The sequence below is a fragment of the Anarrhichthys ocellatus genome, unplaced genomic scaffold (genome assembly GCF_004355925.1).
Source record: "Anarrhichthys ocellatus isolate YVR2014 unplaced genomic scaffold, GSC_Weel_1.0 scaffold100, whole genome shotgun sequence".
NCBI lineage: Eukaryota > Metazoa > Chordata > Actinopteri > Perciformes > Anarhichadidae > Anarrhichthys > Anarrhichthys ocellatus.
The window spans coordinates 341,524-362,011 of NW_022280130.1; the positions used below are offsets into that span (position 1 = coordinate 341,524).

The 20,488-nt window shown below is 43.3% G+C and overlaps 1 protein-coding gene across 2 annotated transcripts; it reads left to right on the top strand.

Annotated features, from left to right (window-relative positions):
- Nucleotides 1-59: 59 nt before the first annotated feature.
- cdc42 (cell division cycle 42) lies at nucleotides 60-14,278 on the top strand. Of its 2 annotated transcripts, none has more exons than XM_031875923.1 (6): nucleotides 60-759; nucleotides 6,689-6,814; nucleotides 7,135-7,207; nucleotides 8,079-8,188; nucleotides 8,532-8,729; nucleotides 10,256-11,977. In XM_031875923.1, the coding sequence occupies exons 2-6, from the start codon at nucleotides 6,710-6,712 to the stop codon at nucleotides 10,343-10,345; spliced, it is 576 nt and encodes a 191-aa protein (XP_031731783.1). In that variant the 5' UTR covers nucleotides 60-759; nucleotides 6,689-6,709; the 3' UTR covers nucleotides 10,346-11,977. The 2 variants fall into 2 exon arrangements, with proteins under 2 accessions (XP_031731783.1, XP_031731782.1); XM_031875922.1 differs by lacking the exon at nucleotides 10,256-11,977 and adding an exon at nucleotides 12,634-14,278 and having other exon boundaries at nucleotides 660-759.
- Nucleotides 14,279-20,488: the final 6,210 nt, after the last annotated feature.

The window sequence follows — 20,488 nt, forward strand, 5'->3', positions numbered from 1 at the left end:
TGTGAATAATATCACTATTGTTTGCGTGCATATCATTTGGCTACTGTGCCCCCTAGTGGCAGAAAGCACTATTGCAATGTGTTTATGTAGGTCAAACTCATACAGCTCCAAATGCAATATAAACTGAAGCACTTTTACTTGAAAGAAAATGGATAAGACTTTTTTTTTTTTTTTTTTTGTAGGACCTTCTATAGTTTTTACATTTTGTGTAATGAAACTGAGGTAAGGAGTATAATACTTTTTGATACAGTGTAAAATGACTTAAAGATTGCTTTATGAATTAAATTCAACAAATCTAGTAGAGCAAAAATCAAGCATGTCTAAATTGTTCATTGAGACATTTTGGGATGTGTTAGATTTGCCAAGCTTGAAATGACTAAAATAAGATAAAGAGAGATGGGGTCGTATTGCTTGAGTGTTATTCTGCATGCAAGGTGAGGGTAACTTTGTCACATCAAAAGCTATTTCCCCAAACTGCACTATTTAGCTGTAGTTAGTTTTTTCCACAAGTTGAAATGTAGTTTTAGATAACTACCACAAAAGACCTGTATTCTTCTATCTTGGGCCACAGACATAAAACATTTATGCTACTTGCTTGTTTCTTTATTGCTATAGAAAAGTAGGCCGATTGTACCCCAATCGATTAACGTAATGACGTAGTACAGCACTACGCACGCAACGTGTCCCTGTACTGTTGACTGGGAAGCCCCTAGCGCGGAGCTGCCAACGCCCGGCGTAAAGACACAAATAGAGGATACGGTACGGAAAAAATATTTTCTTATTGCTATTGGGCTATATCTAGTTTGTTTTTATGTTAAATGCTGTCAACGTCCTCTATGTTGTGCATCTGTTGTACATGAGTTGTGACTTTCGAATTATAATAGCTCATTCAACAACAGCAGCCGCTAAGGTTAGCTCAGCCTGTTAGCTTGGCGAGCTAATTGAAGAAGACAGTCCGTTAGTTAGCAAAGCAAGCAGGCAGTCTAAACATTAGGATTTAAAATAAACCTCTCCGGGCTGTGTGACAGCAATATTTCACTTCTAATGTATTGTCGATTTAAGCGTTGTGAGAATGTTTTATCCCTTTGCCTAATATTAACGCTAAAGCAGTAAATTGCAAAAGATGTAACTGGTTACTAACTAGCGGCTAGCTGGTTAACGAGCTGAATGAAACGGGCGTAACAAACGCTCCGTGATGTTACTTTTTTATTCTAAGCATGGTGTCGGATTATAAAACAGTTGCATATTGTAACGTTAATGTTGGTGTGCTAGGGCAAAGGTTTACAGTATTGACTGGGTAAAAAAAGGGGGACCGCTACGTGAGTTCGTTTAAACAACCGGCAGGAAATGAGGCCAGATTGAGGCCGAGGATGCGGCCAAAATATAGCCGCTCTGCCGGGAGCTGTTAGCAATAGCAGTCTCTCCGGTTCGATCTCAAAACGTTCCTGTTATGTAATGTTTCATTAACGTTACACATACAGCTTGATCTCGTAGTTGCATACTGAGACGTGTCATGAAATACGAGGACACTAATGCAATAGAAAATTAATATACATTGCTTGGGATTTATCACTTTGACTTGGAGTCTGCGTGTGTCAAGTATCAAACGGCCACATGTACCAGCATTCTCCTCTTTACGGCTGAAATCTTTGTTTCAGATGAACTTAGCAGGAAGCTTGACCAACTATTGAGGAAAGGTTTAATAAATTACGACCTGCCCCCATGAAGCTGTGAGGATGCAGTGATGTGTGTTTCTCTGGCTGGTAGGAGTAATGCTATTCCATTCACAGTAGAAATGCACACCGGTCAGGTCTCGTGAGCTTATCGGAGTCTTGCAAAACTTCTCGTTAGACGCCGTGTTTAGTTCACAGAGTTGATCTTAGTAGTTTATGATGTTGTGAATGTCAGCTGCTTTCACTACTACTCTTCAGGCTGGCCTGCCCCTCAGAGTGCTCGCTGGCCTACAAACGCGTGGATTAAGTCTCGAAGCATTATTGCAGCTGCAGCCAGTCGCCCTGTGTTGCCCTCTGCCATCGTCTTCCTGGGGTGTTTGGTTTAAGAGTTTGTCAAATGATTCAGAACTACTCCCATTAGAAGAAGTTCTACGCTTCCCTCGGTCACATATTGCTCCATGAAATAGACGAGCCCTGCAGGTCAGTGCGATACTTCTGTTCACACACTGTTGTGTGGATGTAACGGCCATCACCAGGCAGTGATACTGTGGTAAAAGGATTCCTCCAGACAATGGCAGGGCTTTTCCTTGCCGAACAATTGGTTTGCACAGCTTTTCTTTGATTATTAATTTTTTGTATGTTGGAAAGTTGAAGATCATCTGACTACCCAACCCAGTAAGGGCCCATCTAAAGTTAGGTGATTAAAACAACACTTAATATGGCTGCTTTGCATCTAGACAATTTGGATGCATTCTTTGTAATTGCAAACTTCTCTTGCTTGTTGGAAGTTTACTGCATTTTCCCACCTCTTCATTCAGACGCTGCAACAATCCAGTAGAAGTAATGTCTACAAGGGTGAATGATGTATGAAAATTATCCTCTTTATTTAGACAAAGATTGCGATTTGATATGTGATTTGAAAAAAAGTTACTTTATTATTATAATGCCATCATGACGTCTTTAAATGTAATCTCATAAAGTTGTTTTTTTTTGGCGAGAAACTTGAATACATATAGTTATTTGAAGGATATGTTTTCAAAGCAATACAAACAAGATATTAGAAAGGACTGATGACCTGTTTAACTTGATGAGCTCTAAGCAGCTTACAATATACAATTAAAACTACTCGATTTGAAAATCAAAGCAAGTATAATCATTTATTTACTTATCATTCAAATTGTGTGCGTTATTCAAATAACCACTATAGATGACAATAAGTTAACATTGTACATGGACTTCGGGACGGTTATAATTATTTTTCAGGACGGTTCTGGGAGGATGGGGAAAAGGAAGTCAGTCTGGAGCTGTGTTGTCAATTATCGTTCTTAGAAAGAAAATCACAATGGACCAAAGTCCACAATTCAGAATACAAAAAAAAAAAATTGGAATCAGCCAAGAAAGGAGTTGAGGCTATAACAGACAGCAGGCGATATCTATGCTGCTGCATGGGTTATCAACGATCATCAATAATTGTCATCATCATGCACTCGCGTGAATGCGACCAGGTGAAATTGTAACTCAAGTTCTCACTTTGGTCGCTGTCTGTTGCCCTGTTCCCAGTTTGAAAAGGTTCAAGGGTTCTCGGCAGTAGTGGAGTCTGAACGCCTGCAAAGGGACCTCCACAGCTCCACTTGTCCTACAGAATGTCCCATTATAATCACACATCAGCAATCGCACCGGCCCGTCATATTTTGAACACGGTTCTAGAAGTTACGCGTAACGGCTTACTGTCTGGAAGCAAACAAAGCCTCGACTGTAACAGACAGATGAACCCAGCGATATTACACATCCTGTGTCTTCATTCTTTGCACATAGAGGATTTTGGACTTCACGTGGTGAGCTTGTCTTCATATCAAAGTCTGCTGTGCAAATGCCCTGTTTTATTAATTGTGTCTAGTGGCGGGCTGTAACCTTTTCACATGTATATTTTCCCTTCGTCGCTGCCCAGTTTAGTCTACAGAGGTGGAAACCTCTCTGAAGCATTAAAGAAACGGGCCTTTACTCAAGGTTGCAAGCTGTTGGGTCTGCGCCTCCGTCTGGGCCGCCCGCACGAGCGTAATCTATTAGGTGGCCATTACCAGAAGCAGCTCTACGCTTTAATCCCATTTTTTTGTTTAGTACTCCACCACAATGTCTGGTACAGGAAAACGTTGTACTTCTTGACCAGGTGTTTCTTGTTATGATTTCATTTTTGCCCTGCGGTTAATACAGAAAACATTTATTGGGGGAAATAGTTTGTTGTTAGCGGTCAGCAACATTGGACACTTTTGACAGAAGTCTGGAGTTTTGACCTTATTTAAGAAAAGAGCTGTTTGAAGTAGGTCGTAAGAAATGCCCCTCTGCTTCCTGTCCCAGCTCCCACCAGGAACATACTGGGACTAATCAGATTACTCCACAACAGGAGAAGAAGAATTAAATACAATTTGCATTCAGTGACGGACGCGTCCCCGCCCCGCCCCGTGGTGCAGAGCTCTGCAGTGGCTTGGCACTGACATACTGTACCGTGTGGAGGAGGAACAGGGGAATGCTGTGCTCCACATACTACATATAGCGCGTTGTCTCTAAATGCACAATGCTCCACGATGCATCACATTGTTACAGACAATGACCCACGCTCAACTTTTATTGTTTGTTGTTTCTCTGGTCTTGTTGGCCTTTTTTATTGAAGGGTTTTTAACATGGGACAAGTGCATGAATGCAGGCTGCAACTAAAGATTTTCATCATCAAGTAATATGCAGATTATTTTCTCAATTAATCATTATTTATAAATGGTGAAAAATGGCTGTTTCCAACTGATTTTCAGATGATCAGTTTTTCTGTCCAGCAGTGCAAAACTTAAAAACAATCAATGTACTATTATTAAAAAGATAAGCAGCTGGTTTGATGCTTTAACTGAATTCTATGTAGCTGCTTTAGTTTTCGGGGATCCTTAGTACGGTTCTTGCCGGCTCACTGTCACACTGTCATGGCTTTCTGGAACACGGGAATAGAACAAAGCCATCGTTAATGTCATTAGTAACACCTGTGCTTTTCATACCATGATAAGTCAAACTGTGTGGTGTGAAAAAGGCCTGTTATGGTTTCTTGTAGGGAAGGTACTTGTTAGGGTGCAAGTGAAGGGCAAACTTAAAAAAACGACCATGTTGCTGTTAGGATTCTGACGAAGGCCTTGAGTTCACAGTTACTTTTAGAGTAGTTTCTCTGTGTGCTACTAAGTGCTCAGATTCCAGTTCCAGCCATGTCTTTAGTCACTGGGCTCACTGGTCTGCTGCTCAGTAGAGAGCTGAGCAGTGAAGCAGCTTCACTTGTGAACTGCATTGTGTGTCTGGTTCAACTCTGTGAGCTTTTTGCCACCTCAGCAGCATTGAACTTAATCGTGAACATATTGACAAGTTGTGACCCTATTTTTAATGCATTGTTATTTGTAAATATAAAATCCAGTAAAATATTAGCAGAGGATCCTATGATCTGTGGTTGGCCTGTCAATATTTCAAACAGAACACTATCAGAGCTGTCTGCTGGATGGCCGGACATTCAAGCATTTCCTACTTTCTTACTGGTTTTTTATAGCAACTTGCTTCTGCCCTGTTGATGTAAGGTGCCTTGCATCCAATGAAGCGGAGCTTATTGTACGAAAGCTTGACTGTCACTCGCTGCTTGTTGGTGTGTGAGAAGTAAAGAGTCGGCAGGACGACTGCTTTTATCCCCCACTGTATGTCTGTTTTGTGGTTGGCGGCCGGGGGCAACCCAACCTGTCTGTTTAGTACCGTTAAGTGACCGTAGCTTGCTAGCATTATCAGCTGTTCTCTAGATAACGCTAGCTAAGCACCAACCTAGAGAATTAGGAGTCTCCACTAGTCGCCACTATTTTCCCCCAGCAGGTCATTGTATGCACTAGTGAAAATCCTGATTTATATTGTGATATTTATCAGAAATGACATATGATACAGCCAACAGCAAGTAGGAAGCTTTGGGGCGATCTCCTTGTGATCTCCCTGCAGCCAGCTGCCACCTCATTTGGATAAGTGTTGTGAAATGAGGAGGTATCGTATTGATAAGTTTAAAAGTTCAGCTCAAAGTGGAGCGCTGTGGCCAGTTAGCAAACGGTGTCAAGGACAAAATGCGCAACGATAGATATTTGAATAGTTTGAATTTCTATGTGTTTAACAACGAATATTCCAACGTCCTTTCATGATGGCCCTAATCTGTTGTTCCATGACACCTTTCAATACTAGAGTCAGACTAACACCAGTATGATTTGATTTCCACTCTGTTTCTTGGAAAATTGAGTGGAAAGGAGTCAAACCCTAATCTGGTGTTCTTCCATAATTCTACGCTAGCACAGCCACAGGATGTTTAATGGCATTGTGTGAAGCATATTTCTACAGTGTCATTTCTCCAGCTGTGGGTCTACATCATCCTTCAGTCTCCTAAATTATAAAACCTCATTTGGACATCTGGACACTACCATTGACTAGAGGTTAGGTTATTGATCTGTGACTGGACGGGGTTATCTCCCCAGGGTCTTGGACTTGGGTCCCCTCAATTTTCAGATTTAGGCCGGGCTACAATTTTATCGAAAAGTGCTTTTACCAACAGTTTGCCATTGACATTAATGAAAATGCCATCTGGTGTTGTGCTTTCCAAGGTCTCCCCCAGATTATTGGTTCCCCCCCCTGTATGTCCTGTTGACATAACATGTCCATGCTGTCCAACGCAGCTGCTTAATGTCCCCCCCAAAATAAATCAACATGGTTTGCAACGCTTCTACAGCTAAACTGACTTCAAATAGTTTTTTTTACCTTCGGTCGGGCTGACTTTACAGTTAGCAAAGCCAACTCATCCATTCAACAGGGCCAGTGCGCAGCTTGTTAGCGGTACCACAGTTAGCTATAAGCTAAGTCACATCCGTGGTGCCTGGGCAGGAAACAGAGAACATGTTAAATGCAATAAGCAGTGCCATCGACTAATGAAGTTTCCCTCTGTTTTTCTCTCCCACATCTTGAATGAGCAGCGACGACTGTTAAACGCAGCTATGCAGACCATCAAGTGTGTTGTCGTTGGGGACGGTGCGGTGGGTAAAACCTGCCTGCTCATCTCCTACACCACAAACAAGTTCCCCTCTGAATACGTTCCTACGGTGAGTGGGGATTCCTATGCTCTACCTGTGTAGCTCTGTTTGTCATGTGATCAAATTAATTCAGCAGTAAGTCCATTTCATATTGTTAATGTTTCTGGCTGTTAGCTTGCTGCACAATTCACTAATATTTAAGATTTGTGTTGCTTAACCATGGTTGACCTCCTGCTGTGTGATCAAATCTTAGACAGCTTTGTGCCGTATCACCTAGAACCTGAGTCAGTTTGAAATGTATTGAATATGCACATTTTAACAACACCTTATCTGTCCTCCCTTGTGGGAGTAAGATGTATACATCATTCACTGTTTTTGGTCTGTTGCAGGTGTTTGATAACTATGCTGTAACTGTAATGATCGGAGGAGAGCCCTACACTCTGGGCTTGTTTGATACAGCAGGTATGTCTTTCTTCTTCCAACAGTTCTGTTCATCCACTTCATGGAACTGTTTCCTAACAAGACATTGTCATGATTATATACATTTACTGTCAAGTGTTTATGTGACTTTGAATGGAAATCATGGAAAAAATGCTCTTCCTTTATCATCCATCCACAATGTATCTCTTGTGGGCGTAGGGTGTGTGTTCAGGATTATGTGAGACTCTGCATGTGGACCTCGAACCCTCTCACGGGGTGAAAAACACAATAGTATTTTAAAGTTAAATGAATCACTTTGAGAGCAAAATGAAGAGACTAGATCTATGAAGACTCATGTGATCATTGTGAACAATGTAGCTCTTTTTGTAGCAGTGGTGGGATGTAACTAAGTACATTTAGGATACTCAAGTACTGTACTTTAATGCAATTCTGAGATACTTGTACTTTATGTGGGTATTTCCATTTTATGTAACTTTATACTTCTAGTCCACTACATCTCAGAGAGAAATATTGTTCTTTTGACTTCACTACATTTATTTGACAATGTCAGTTACTAGTAAGGCTACCAAGATTGTTATTGTTAAGTAGTATATAGCCTAAATATTACTGAAGTGTTTACTACCCACAGTGTTACTCTGGGGTAGTAAACACTTCAGTCATAAACACATTGGTTGGATAAATATATATATATTGTGATGGCAAAAGAAGAGAATCAGCCCCCCCCCACCCCACACCTTCAGTTTTACTTAAGACTGAAGGTGCCTTGTGGTTCTGGTGCTGTGCATCACTCTGCCAGCAGAGTTCCCCCGCTTTGTTCTGTAACGATGATGATTATAATCCACATGACGGCCAGACAGTGAGAGGTAAACGTGTGTGTATGTGGTGTCTCTAGGTCAGGAAGACTACGACAGGTTACGCCCTCTGAGTTATCCCCAGACAGACGTGTTCCTCGTCTGTTTCTCCGTCGTGTCCCCCTCCTCCTTTGAAAACGTCAAAGAAAAGGCAAGTCAAACCCTCCATGCTTCATTCTCATGCCACTGGTCTTTTCCCCACTATGTTGTGACGTACAGAAGCTTCTATTCTTCTAGATAACGTAGCTGCACGGCGCACACTTCAAGAACATTAACGTTAATATTAACAATGAAATGGATATTTGAACAGAGCTGTAGTTTCTAATCATTTCAGAAAGACTATTTTTGTGTTGGATCTGAACATTGTGACCTCCACTGACGGCTGATCAAACCTGAGTCGGTGTGGAGGAAAGCTCACTAATGAAAAGCCCGATGTTCAATGATTGAGACGCAGCGTGTCGGCCGTCCCGTGACCCTGTCTTTTGTGTGTCCAGTGGGTTCCAGAGATTACCCACCATTGTCCAAAGACCCCATTCCTGCTAGTTGGGACTCAGATCGACTTGCGGGATGACCCGTCCACTATAGAGAAGCTGGCCAAGAACAAGCAGAAGCCCATCACTCCGGAGACGGCCGAGAAGCTGGCGAGAGACCTAAAGGCTGTGAAATACGTGGAGTGTTCAGCCCTCACACAGGTAATGTATATGAATATATACTGTCTCACACACACATACACACATATATATATATATATACATGTATATACACTCACTCATGGATACACACGATTCACGTCTCAAAGGCAAGAACTAAGAAAAGGAGGAAAGAGGAACATTGTCCCCCAGGCCTGTGCATGCTGGATTAGTTCTAGAGGATGTTGCTAATTATAGATCACCAGATGTTTTTCGTATGGTTAAGAGCTTTTTCAGACCGGAGTGCTTCCTGGTTTCTGTGTGTTGAGTGTGTGGTAGAATCTGTAACTTCAGAGTGGAGTATCGTAGGGTTTCTTGTGAGGAAGTGTCAGTCCACGTGTGATCTACAAACCTCTCCAAAACAAAGGTCCAGTGGGAGTGACCCTGATCTGGTCTCTTTTTTTGACTTTTTTCCTCGAAATCTGCCAGTAGATGTGGGCCGTGGGCCCTGTCCTGGGATCTGCTCCCTACACCTGGGCTGCAGTGGAAAAGTCCTTTTTGCTTTGGAAGGTTCCTCACTCAGTGAAATGACCAGAAGTGTCTAAGTGGCCGCCATGATCAGAGCTGTTTGAGTTCTCTGAATGTTAAGGAAAGGTGCTTCAATGCTTCCTTTATTAGCTCCTTTAGCATAGGAAACACTGGACCTTCCTTTACCAAAGGAAAGAAGATAATGCCGCCCCACAATTCCTTGCGGCGACAACATTTAAAGTGACGCACCATTCAGCCGTCCATGAAAACAAACGATCTGTCTATCTTACACAGGTCTAACAGTTATACTGAATGTAAAAGATGGAGCTGTTCAGGTTACCCTGAGCTCCACATGCACGGTGCACGTAACTGATTTTAGTACCAAATAAAGCCGTCAGATACAGTTTCCATAATCGGTTGGCTGAGATTTGCAAATGAATTTCTGCTCACAGTGTTTACAATATGAAGTCATTTCAAAGTGTGACTAGATCTAATGAATTCTATGCTATTAGTGGAAATGTTTAAGTCCAAGAGTAGACGACATCAATTACCATTAGTACCATTAGCATTGTGGTACGTAGTACTTGTGTTGGATTGTCTGATTGATAAATCAGTCGGTGCTTTCCTGCGTTTATCTGCTCAATGGAGAACATGTCTGTTGGAAACAGGAGGAGGGAAGTGAGCACAGAACAATAGTGTTAATGGGATCGAGGTGGAGCCCCCACCCCTCTGCTCCGCCCCTTCCTTCCTCCTTCCCTCCCTGGCACAACTGTTGCATAGCTGCTGATGTCATTTCCTGTTTCCCGTGAGGGATCTCGGCACTCTGTCCATAGCCCCGCCGTTCAGCGACTCTCTGCCTCTCTTTGAACGCTCATCAGCTCGCCGCCGTCTCGTCCTGTGACTCTCGTACCGTCTCGCTGCATTTCACACAAACACTTTCCTCCTCGCTCTGCCACGTTCCTCTCCTCCTTCTCCTCCTCCTCCTCCTCCTCCTCCTCCTCCTCTCTCTGTGTTTCTGGGCTAACTGTGCTGTTGTTCTCTTCCCTCTCCTCCCGCTGTAGCGAGGGCTGAAGAATGTGTTTGATGAAGCTATCCTAGCTGCCCTCGAGCCTCCTGAGACGCAGAGAAAGGGGAATTGCTGTATATTTTAACCCTCCTCTGTGCCACCACTCTCATCTCCTCCTCCGATCGCCACTATTTTTGGCATTTTCCATTCATTCACCTCCTCTCCCTCCTTTCCTCTCTCAATGTATTTACATGTGCTGCTTTTGCAATGTGGACCAATCCCAGCTCATCTAACCCCTGCTCTGTATTGAGAGTGCACTACAACTTCTCATGTGCTGATTCTCTGACTCGTGGCCCCTCATCACTTCAATGACTTCACTTGTTGCCTTTTCTCACCTGCAACTGCTGACATTTGGTCTGCTTGGTGTGCTATTGTATGTCACGTCTTACCTCTGGAGGGATTTAGGCCGACTTTGTTTTACATCATGAATCTTCACCTAGAGGTGAGCAATGTATCGAATATACTCGATGCATGGCGACCTGTTCTACGTGGGATGTAGTAAATGATTTGATTGCAAACATCGACTACAAATTGTCCCGTAATATTTTTAAGCTGCCGGCTTTAAACTTGCGTTGGCGTTAAGCTTCTCGGTTTAAGAACTGATTTCAAGATGTAAGCGACCTTTGAGTGGATGCAATGTCCCATTCACTCAATAAGTCCGTCAGTAGGTCCACCAAACAGTTATTTTAGAGAAAATATGAAAATATTGAGATAGATATCATATATTGATGCATAGCCTGAAAGTACCCAGCTACCCAGCCCTAACTTCACCGCTGTATTATTCCTAGTTCTGCTCCTTGGGCCCCGTGCTTATTAATTGGCCCCTGGCCAACAGTAAAGCGGTGTGTCACTGAGGATGTAGGATGTCATTTGGGATGTGGCCATTGTTTTAGTCAGCCGTTCCCCTCTGTATTGTAGTAGTAGTTCATGCGGGGAGGGTTTGGCTCCTCACTGAGGTTGATTCCAACACTAAACAGAGCTTCCATTTTAATGTATAGTTTGTATTACTGTTGATACTGTTGTACCCTGATTACACAGAACTTGGGAATTGTGACTATGGTTTCATACTTTCATGTACGTGAGTCATATATAGGAAGTGTTTGGCCATCTTGACAACATCCCCACTAACAGGGTGCTGTTAAATTACAGTAAACTACTGGCTGCAACAGTCTGAAGCTGTTATTCTACAGTGTAGCTACTGTAATCTACAACAGCAGTGTATTACTGTAAAAAGTATTACAGTACTGTGCTTTACAGTATGATACTGTCAGCTGTTTGGTTGCCATCATACTCGGTGTTCAGACTGTAATCTCCATTAACAGTTTTTTACTGTAAAATGGGAGTACTGTGGAATGTGACTGTTACAGTATCCTCATGCTAAAATCCAGTGTGAATGGACATTTTAAACTGAGGGTGTTTGGCGTCTGACTCGCCTTTTTTCACCCCGGATGGTTTTGCACTTAATGACGTCATCCCTGTTTGCTACATGATAGTCCCGTCTTATTGCTCTGGTTCATAGCTAAGCTACACATATCTCCTGAAAAACGCTTTCTTCCAGACTTGTTTGGCCCGAATGTTCTTTACATATGACACACGAGCCATTACTTGTGGTGCACATCCTGCTGTCTTGAAAGTCCAGATAATAATAAAAAAAAAAGAAGCTATATTTGTGTGAAATTACCTGTGAAGTGAATGAATAAAGGACAAGTGAACTTGCTCTCCTCTCTCGCTCTCTTTCTTTTTCCAGTGCTTTGTCACAGAATGTAGTCGCTTTAATAGAGTGAGTTAAACAGCACCGAGGGGTTCACTGGTTCACTGCACAGTGCAGCTCTGGTTACTTCACATGACCAAGCTCATGCTGTAAGCAGCTCTGCTCAGAGAGAGAACACATTCACCTCTGAGAGAACACCTAAGTTGTGGTGATTTTTGTTTTACATATTTGGGATCTGGATGAGCAGAGGCTGGGAAGTCAAAGACAAACAGGTCGGCGTGGTGTGAAAATGCTCACTTTTCCATTTTGCTTTTGTGTTGTTGTTGGGGGGGGGGGTCACGCTCCCTTTTTCCTCCACGTTCTTGTTTTCTTGCCTTTTGGTTTCAGATGTCACATGTCTGATTTGAAATATTTTACATATTTGTTGAATTTTTGTTGTCCCCAACTGCACATTTTCTCCACTGTCTTATGACTCGCTACTTACTTTTGTTCTCATCCAGTTATTTTCCCTCTGTTTAAGCTGTTATTGTTTATTGTTTATCTCCCCCCTCGCTCTACCTTTTTGTTTGACCTGTGTGTGTGTGTGTGTGTGTGTGTGTGTGTGTGTGTGTGTGTGTGTTGTCCCTTCAATTGAGCCTGTGCTTGTGTGTTTGTGTCCACAGAAAGGCCTAAAGAATGTGTTTGATGAGGCGATATTGGCTGCACTGGAGCCCCCAGAGCCCAAGAAGAAACGCAAATGTGTGCTGCTATGAGAGGCTCCTCCCTTTTCGAAGCGCACACACACACATACATACATACATACATACATCTTAAATACACACACACACACACACCCTCCCCCTGCAGCCACACCCCCTCCTTTCCCCTCGCTCTGCTGCGGTTGGTTGTTGGCATTGCCCTCCACAGAGAGGACTAGAAAGAAGGAAAATTTCCCATAATTCTCTGCAATAATAAGAAGCTTCAGCCCCTTGTGACCGACCAGGCTGCGGGGGGCCCTGAGGACGAGGGGTCCGGATACAGAGCTCACACACAAGTAGAATTCACTCTGTCCAGCTTTCCGTCAGTGTTGTGGCCCGAACAACTTTTTAGATGCCCATGGATATAAGCCCAGCCCCCCCAGACCCCCTCAGCTGCCCGCCCAGTGGCTGCTCACGCTTGACGCCCCCCCCCTCCTCCGTTGACGACAACACTCGTCAGCCGATCCTTACGTTTCTTTCTCAGCGCTACCCGAAGAAATGCTAACAAAAGTAGCGTTTGTTACCCCCCTCCCCCCCTTTCTTTTTCTCCTCAAACACATGACATGTCTGAGATATTTATTCCATGTTCCAGATAGATGCGCTCCTAACCACTATGGAGACTAGGTCTGACAGGACTCAGCAATATGGCTAAACCTCCACACAGCTCTCAGAGGTAATTGAATGAGTAGATATTGCCATCTAGTGTCCATTTGGAGCGTGGTAACCACTTGAAGAGCTTAAAAGGCGTCCAGTAGCAACGGGTCAGTGGACCGCAAGGAATTGGGCCTTTTTAGATGCAGGGAACTTAAACAGTGTTAGCAGAGCAAGCGGTGTGCTCTTGATGCGTTGCCGGGGGGGGGGGGGGGGGGACCATGGACGGGTGAAGCAGGATGCTGTTTGAACATTCTCATCCCCTCACACTTAGAACAGGCACAGCAGAGACGTCCATGCAACAAAACAAGAAACAGTCCCTTGGAGTGCACTGGCAGCCTTTCCACCAGAGGTCTGTGCCTCCAGGCCGCGTGTCTGTCCGCTCTGCTGTACCCGTTCAAAGGTCACACGGTGCTGCATGTAGCCGAGCCCTTGGTCCCCGTTCTAAGTGATGAGGGTGAACAGATGTAATTATAATGTAAGCTGGCACACGAAGTTGATGTAGGCTCCAGGTGTTTTTACCAAAACAATTTTTTTTTTTCTTCATTATTTTTTGTTCGTGCTGTTTTTTTTATTTTATATATATATATATAAATAAATATATAAAAAAAAAAAGGTTACTTTGACTCCTTTTACATTTAGGGGTGGGAACTCCTCTGAACTCTTTCCTGCCAGTTTATACCAAGGAAAAGCTGTGATTGGTTGATACGGCAGAGGCTGTTGAGATGACGTGTGATCGGTTGGTTCTTGTTCTTCTTTACTGGTGGCTTAGAGTTGGGTCGATTTCCAGCCCAAGTCAGTATAATTATTATAACCTGTTGTTGTTTTGGTGCAAAACCAAATGCTCTGTCGAAAGTCTTTGTTCTTTGTATATGCATTCTTTAAAAAAAATATTAAACTTATACCTTAATTGCCTTTACCACTTGTCCCTTGCCATTCTGTGTTCACCACATTGTTTTTAAATACCATGACTGGAAAAAAAATTTCTGTATGTTAGCTTATATTTTAATAATTTCAAGGGAAAGAAGTACTTTTTTTAAAATCCTCAAACAAAACGGCTTCTTACCAGAGCACATATTTATATATAACTATATTTATTGAGCAAATTGGGGACCACTACATCCATTTAATCTGCCATTTGACTGGATGAGCCGGTCGTGGCATGTTCAGCCAGCAGGAGGTGCCGTCCGCCCACACGTGAGCATCTCAGGTGTTGGTTCCAAAAGTTGGAAGAAACTGATGCTATTCACGATCCACTGAACTCCATTTATTCCTGCTGTATAAACTGATTTTAGGTATTGACAACAGCAGTGTATGCATAGAGTGGATTGGGTGTGAGTATGGCTCACAGTTATGAGGTAAGATGAAACTCATGAAGAGCATTTTAAAAGCAGATTTCATAATTTTTTAGCAGGCTCATGGTTATTTAACCGTTTCAGCAGTAACGATGCATGAACACAGCAAATTAGACTTACTCTATGTCCATGAATCTGTTAGCCAAGTTGCATGCTGGGAGGATTCCCATAACACCTATGTCCTAACAATCACTTGAGCTCAACACTAATATATACCAAGAACATGAATGCTCATCGTGGTTTCAACTCTTCTCATTTAGCCTATAGTTCAAAATAAAAGTGCACCGTTATTCAAGATTATTTCATCCTAAAAAATAATAAAATAGATAAAAAAATAGACATAAGCATTTCTTAAAGGGGACATATCATGAAAAACTCCCCTTTTTCAGTGCGTGTGCACATACATACATTTGGGTATCTTAAGTGCCTACCAACCCATAAACTATGAAAGACGACATCCAGTCAGTTTTTTGTGTGATTCAACAAGCCATTCAGATTCAGCTCACCCGTCTTATGTCACGTGCAGACTCATTAGACAACACATTCTCACACCAACGCATCAAATAATGCAGTTTTGGACTTCTTTGGGCTGTCAATATAAGCATGCAAGTTACATGCATGGTGCTTTTTCCTTCACAGGAACTAAGGTTTAGGCAACACCATCCCTTAGGTTTAGGAAATGAGCGTGGTGGAGGTGAACTTTACTGACAAACACGACCAACAGGGGACTAACAACTCAAACAAGTCCCGTGATTAACTACGCTAACAACTCATGTTACTAACGACCCACAACTTTCATTTTAGTTTTGCACTGGACGTTGGTGTCCAGTGCAGTCTCCTGGACAAAAGTCCTGTGTGTGTCTTGCACGTTATACTACGTCAGCTGCTCTACCCATAATGCCACAGGGGGGCTTTTTCGAAAGGAGGGCTGAAAGAGAGGAGCGTTTCAGACAGAGGGTGAATGCAGTATATTCAGAGAGACCATACATACATTGTTTTAACTCAATGTGTTTTTGGGTCGTGTCAAAAACACATTTTCCATCTCTTCGTGAAAGACGGTAAAAATGCTCTGAATCTGTCATCACTGTATATGAAATTTATGTCAGAAGCACATTTAAAATACAGCATTGAAAGTAGGCTGTTCTATTAGTATGTTGATCAAATTAAATTAGTTTTGCCTCACAGTTATACTTATCCTTGTCTTCCATGCACGCACACACACACACACACACACACACACTCAGTGTATCGCTGTAGTGTTGGTGTTGAGAGATCACTATCGCTCTCACACAGCTTTCACAGATATCCGGGAATTCCTCAGATGGCAGCAAATGAGGGTGACACGTCCCAGGTTTGGTGACCTGGATCATCAGACACGGGACGGCTCAGAGGGCTGTTGCACCGCATCGTACCTCTCCACGCCAACCCTCGGCTCCCTCCTCCACCCCTGTGAGGCGTTCGCGCATTCTCCGCGTTTCTGGAGTGCTGTCTGTCAGCGCCTCCTTCCGCTAAAGAGACGCTGACAGCTATTAATTATCACGCGGGCTGAACGAAGGGCATTCCTCTCTGCTGAAATATCGGTGTGGGCGCGCACACACACACACACACACACACACACACACACACACAGAGACACTGTGTGCACCCACTTTTATGAGATGATTTGATGATGATCTGTACAGATACTGGACTGATGAAAAACACGCTGAGGATTTAAGCAGTTTATCAGAGCCCAGCGGTAAATCGGTGTTCAGACGTCTCAGAGGTGCACTGTGCGAGGGCTCGGGGCCGCCATGTGTGCGCAGGAGAGTAAATCTCGAGTCTGAGCTGAACCTTTGACAGTCTCTGCCCGTTCCAGTGTCCAAAGCTCCTGCCAACGCACGGAGCACAATGTGGTTCTCATGTAGATGTTGGCCGCGCTGGAGGGGCTTGGCGCCGGTCTACCTGGTCTAAACGCTCTCCAGCAGGTAGGAGGGGGCGCGCGAGTAAGAGAGAATTGCCAATCATGTGGGGGGAAGTTATCTCCCAGCTGTAGTATGAACCGAAAGGTTAGCTGTCTTACTTCTTACCTCACAATGCGTATTCAAGTTGTATAAAAGGTCCATGCGTTTGGAACTATTCCTGATAAAAGCAGCACAGAAAGTACAGCTTTTAGTTAGTTTTAGTCCGTTCAGATCGTTTTGGGTTTTTATGCGCCGAGCTTCAAAGGGATAGTTCGGGGTAATGGTCCACGGCCCTTTCTGACAGGACATGCCAATCTGACGAGGAGGCCAATTACAATCCAAGTGCACTGTTTATATTCATTTATTTTCTCATGTTTAACTAGTGGTATTTTGCATCTGGTTTATTAATGCTGTAATTCTTCTATTTCATACTTTTCATTCCTAATTTCTTTTTCTTTTTTTATGTAACACATTCTGGTGCGGTCGTTGTGGTTGCATTGTGTTGCTGCTGTTAAAAGAAGCACAAGCATTGCACTCATCGCGACGTCTTTTTCGAGTACATGTCTGACGACCGGGCGACCGTCAAGCGACGCCACCGCTGGTCACTGCAAGGGTTATTTTGACACGGCAGGTTGCTGTCGGCTAATAGATACACGGAACACACACGCTCCGACCCCATTTGGCCCGCATACACACACACTGTCAGGTGTTTAGTGTCCAGGTGTTAAGGGAAAGTTCTTTGCAGTTCAGACAAAATCTCCCCGATGACAGACACACGGCTATAATCATCGATGGAGAGTGTGTGTGTATGTGTGTATGTGTGTGTGTGTGTGGGGAGACGTAAGCTCACAGTGCACCTCCATACCTGCATCCAGAGATGAAGCTGTGGCAGCTAAAGCCCTCATCAACAGCCTGATCCACTGTGTGTGTGTGTGTGTGTGTGTGTGTGTGTGTTGTCACTTTCACTCCTCCCGACTGATCCGTTCTTATCTGATCTGCCCGCGCTGGGATACAATGTTGCCTCAAGATGACTGCTTGGAATCCGCTGTGATCAAGCTCAGTGAGTTTGTTTGGATAGAAGTGAATGACAGACCTGGTTAGATTTCACTGTAAATGATGTCTAAAATCAGTTTTGCTGCCCCCCATCCCCTTCCGTCCACAGCAGTACATTGCTTTGCTGCCGTGCTGGTACCAGGTGGCAATCTCCGGTTCTGAAGACTGAAGTCGATGCGGAAGTGTCTTAAAACCTGCATTCTCTCTACTGACCAGCAGGGGGCGACTCCATCTCTACGTCACTCCTCCGCATTCCAAATATGGTAACTTCCGTTTATTGGTTGCAAAACAACAACAAAACTGCTACGGGTGTAGTTCAAGATAGTGACAAAATCGCGGACTATGTCCACTTCTTATATACAGTCTATGGCTGGTCCTGTCTGCTTCTCCAAACTGGCCAGTGACCTGATTTGACCATCACCGTCTTTGCCTCCTCTGCTAAATAAAGGCCACATAAAGGCCTTTACACACTGGTGTGTGTGTGTGTGATTAATTTGCACATCAATATATTTTTTCCGAACTGTTGTTTTTGTTTGCACAGAACTATTACAAATGAAATTTGTTTTTTTTTAGGAACGAGGTTTAATTTTTCTGGACTTTGGCGCCGAGAATGAAGGCATCAACCAATCATGTTGTGCGTTCACTATGTTGTGCAACAACATGGAGGCTCCTTAGTTCGAACCAAGACTGCAAACTTTATTACTCCTCTTGACCTTGACAAAGGCGGCACATGCCAGATCCCTTCCTTCTGCTCGGACCTTTTCACAATAAAAGCCCTAAACGTGTACACCGCGTAACTGTTTACCTGTTTACCAGACGGAGCTCCAAATTTACTTGAGAATTTTGCTAAAAAGAAAATATCTTACAGTAGCTTAATTTCCCTCATAAATTCTGTTCATATATAGCTAAACAGTGTTAGCGAGTTACCTTTGCGTAACACGAGCTACGGTGGTGCGGTGGAGGTCAATGGTTCATGTCCTTCCTCAAAAAGAATGAATGAAAACGAAAACACTGGAGGTCCCAGTTTGCCCACCGTTTGATTGACTCAATGTGCACTTGTGGGTAGAAAGGATGCGAAACTTCAAAGCAGTGTAAAGGTAAAGAGCAGTCAGTAAATAGACGGTTCCCTGCACTACCAACCTAGCCATGTCCGATGTGGAGAGTGTGGCCCCGTGAGTCCCGACTCTCACGGCCGCTTCGCTCGTGTTGCGCAACGTGGCCGTCTGGGGACAGAGAGCGGCGGAGACACCAGAGGAAAAGCCGAGAGCGAAGGAGGAGGGAGAGGGGGAGATGGGGGGGGGGAAGAATTGCAACTGTCATCACAAACAAGAACCATCTGTCTCATTTGTGTAACTTGTTTTCTTTTAATATGAGAAGTATGCTGAAGAGATCTGGGAGTTTGAGAGAGGCCTGGGAGGGCCGGACCCTGGGCTAAAGCCAGCCTTCTGGTTCTCTGAGCGAGTGGCATTAATATCCAGCCAACCTGCACTGTTAACCCTTCACACTCACGACACACGCTGACAGACAGACAGACGGAGAGAGAGAGAGAGAGAGAGAGAGAGAGAGAGAGAGAGAGAGACGGCATCAGAAAATCTTTAACCTGGGGTATTCAGAGGGACCTGAGATGTAACTGGAACTATTAGCTGCCTGTCTGAGAAGAATTGGCTGGAAGATTTATGTGAAAGGGTGAAATCACATCATCGTTATCTAATTACCTCTCATACCTTCAGGAAGTATGTTAGAGAAGTACACGGCTTCTGTGGGTTGTGAATAACACATGCTAATTAGGCAAAACATCACATTGTATTCACTATTATGTTGTTTGCCAACATAAAAAATGTCCCCTTGCGGGATTAATAAAGTAACTATCCATCTATCTATCTATCATTTGTGCAAAGAAATCTTCAAGAGAGTGGAACTTCAAGGCTTCATGACAATTTTGTCATTTACAGACAATATGTTACTAAAAGAAAGATGAATAAATAAAGAACATCATTACCTATAAAGAAGTTATATCAGCAGTCTTTGATGAAACCCATTTGCGTAATGCTTGAGACCATCGCAGGTTAAACGTCTCGGCTCGGGAGTAGCGTTGAGTCCATGACAGAGTCGAGGGGTTGCAGTTAATGATCTTGTAATGATTTGTAATCTCTTTATAATCTCCTCATAAATAATACATATCATTTATGAAGCCGCTAATTTCATGATTACAGAATAATAGTCATAATAATAGCAGCACAAGTATAGAGGAAAGTCAATGAACTGGCAGAGGGATGTTAATTACACAGCAAAATCTACCTAAAGTTAGCTAACGTTAGCTAACATTAGCCACCATGAGCTGCTGGTTTTACCAGATTATGTACAGCTGCAGCAGCAAAACACCTGATTATATTTTATTGCTAATTAATTCAACACTTATCTGTGTACAGGGATAATATGTAGCCTACAAGTCATAAAAAGGGTAATTCCTAGTACTACCTTCTCCCTTTTCTTGTGAAAACATTTGTCAAAGAAAAACTTCTTAATGTTTAGCTAGGCGGCAACCTCCGGTTCTGCCGAGTGAAGCCAATGTTAATGTGTCTTAAAACGTGCATTCTCTCTGCTGACCAGCAGGGGGCGACTCCTCCAGTTGCAAAACGATATCTGATTGTATGGAAGTCTCCTGATTTATTACCTCAGTAAACATTGTAAACATGAGTTTATGGTCTCACTCTCTAGTTTCAAGTCTTCTTCAATACAGCATGATGTTCATTTCGTAAATGATGGTTATTTTAGAGT

Coding starts and splice junctions, on each gene's coding strand:
- cdc42 (XM_031875923.1), top strand. CDS start 6,710: ATGCAGACCATCAAGTGTGTTGTCGTTGGGGACGGTGCGGTGGGTAAA. Junction 6,815..7,134: donor CCTCTGAATACGTTCCTACG/GTGAGTGGGGAT, acceptor GGTCTGTTGCAG/GTGTTTGATAACTATGCTGT. Junction 7,208..8,078: donor GGGCTTGTTTGATACAGCAG/GTATGTCTTTCT, acceptor TGGTGTCTCTAG/GTCAGGAAGACTACGACAGG.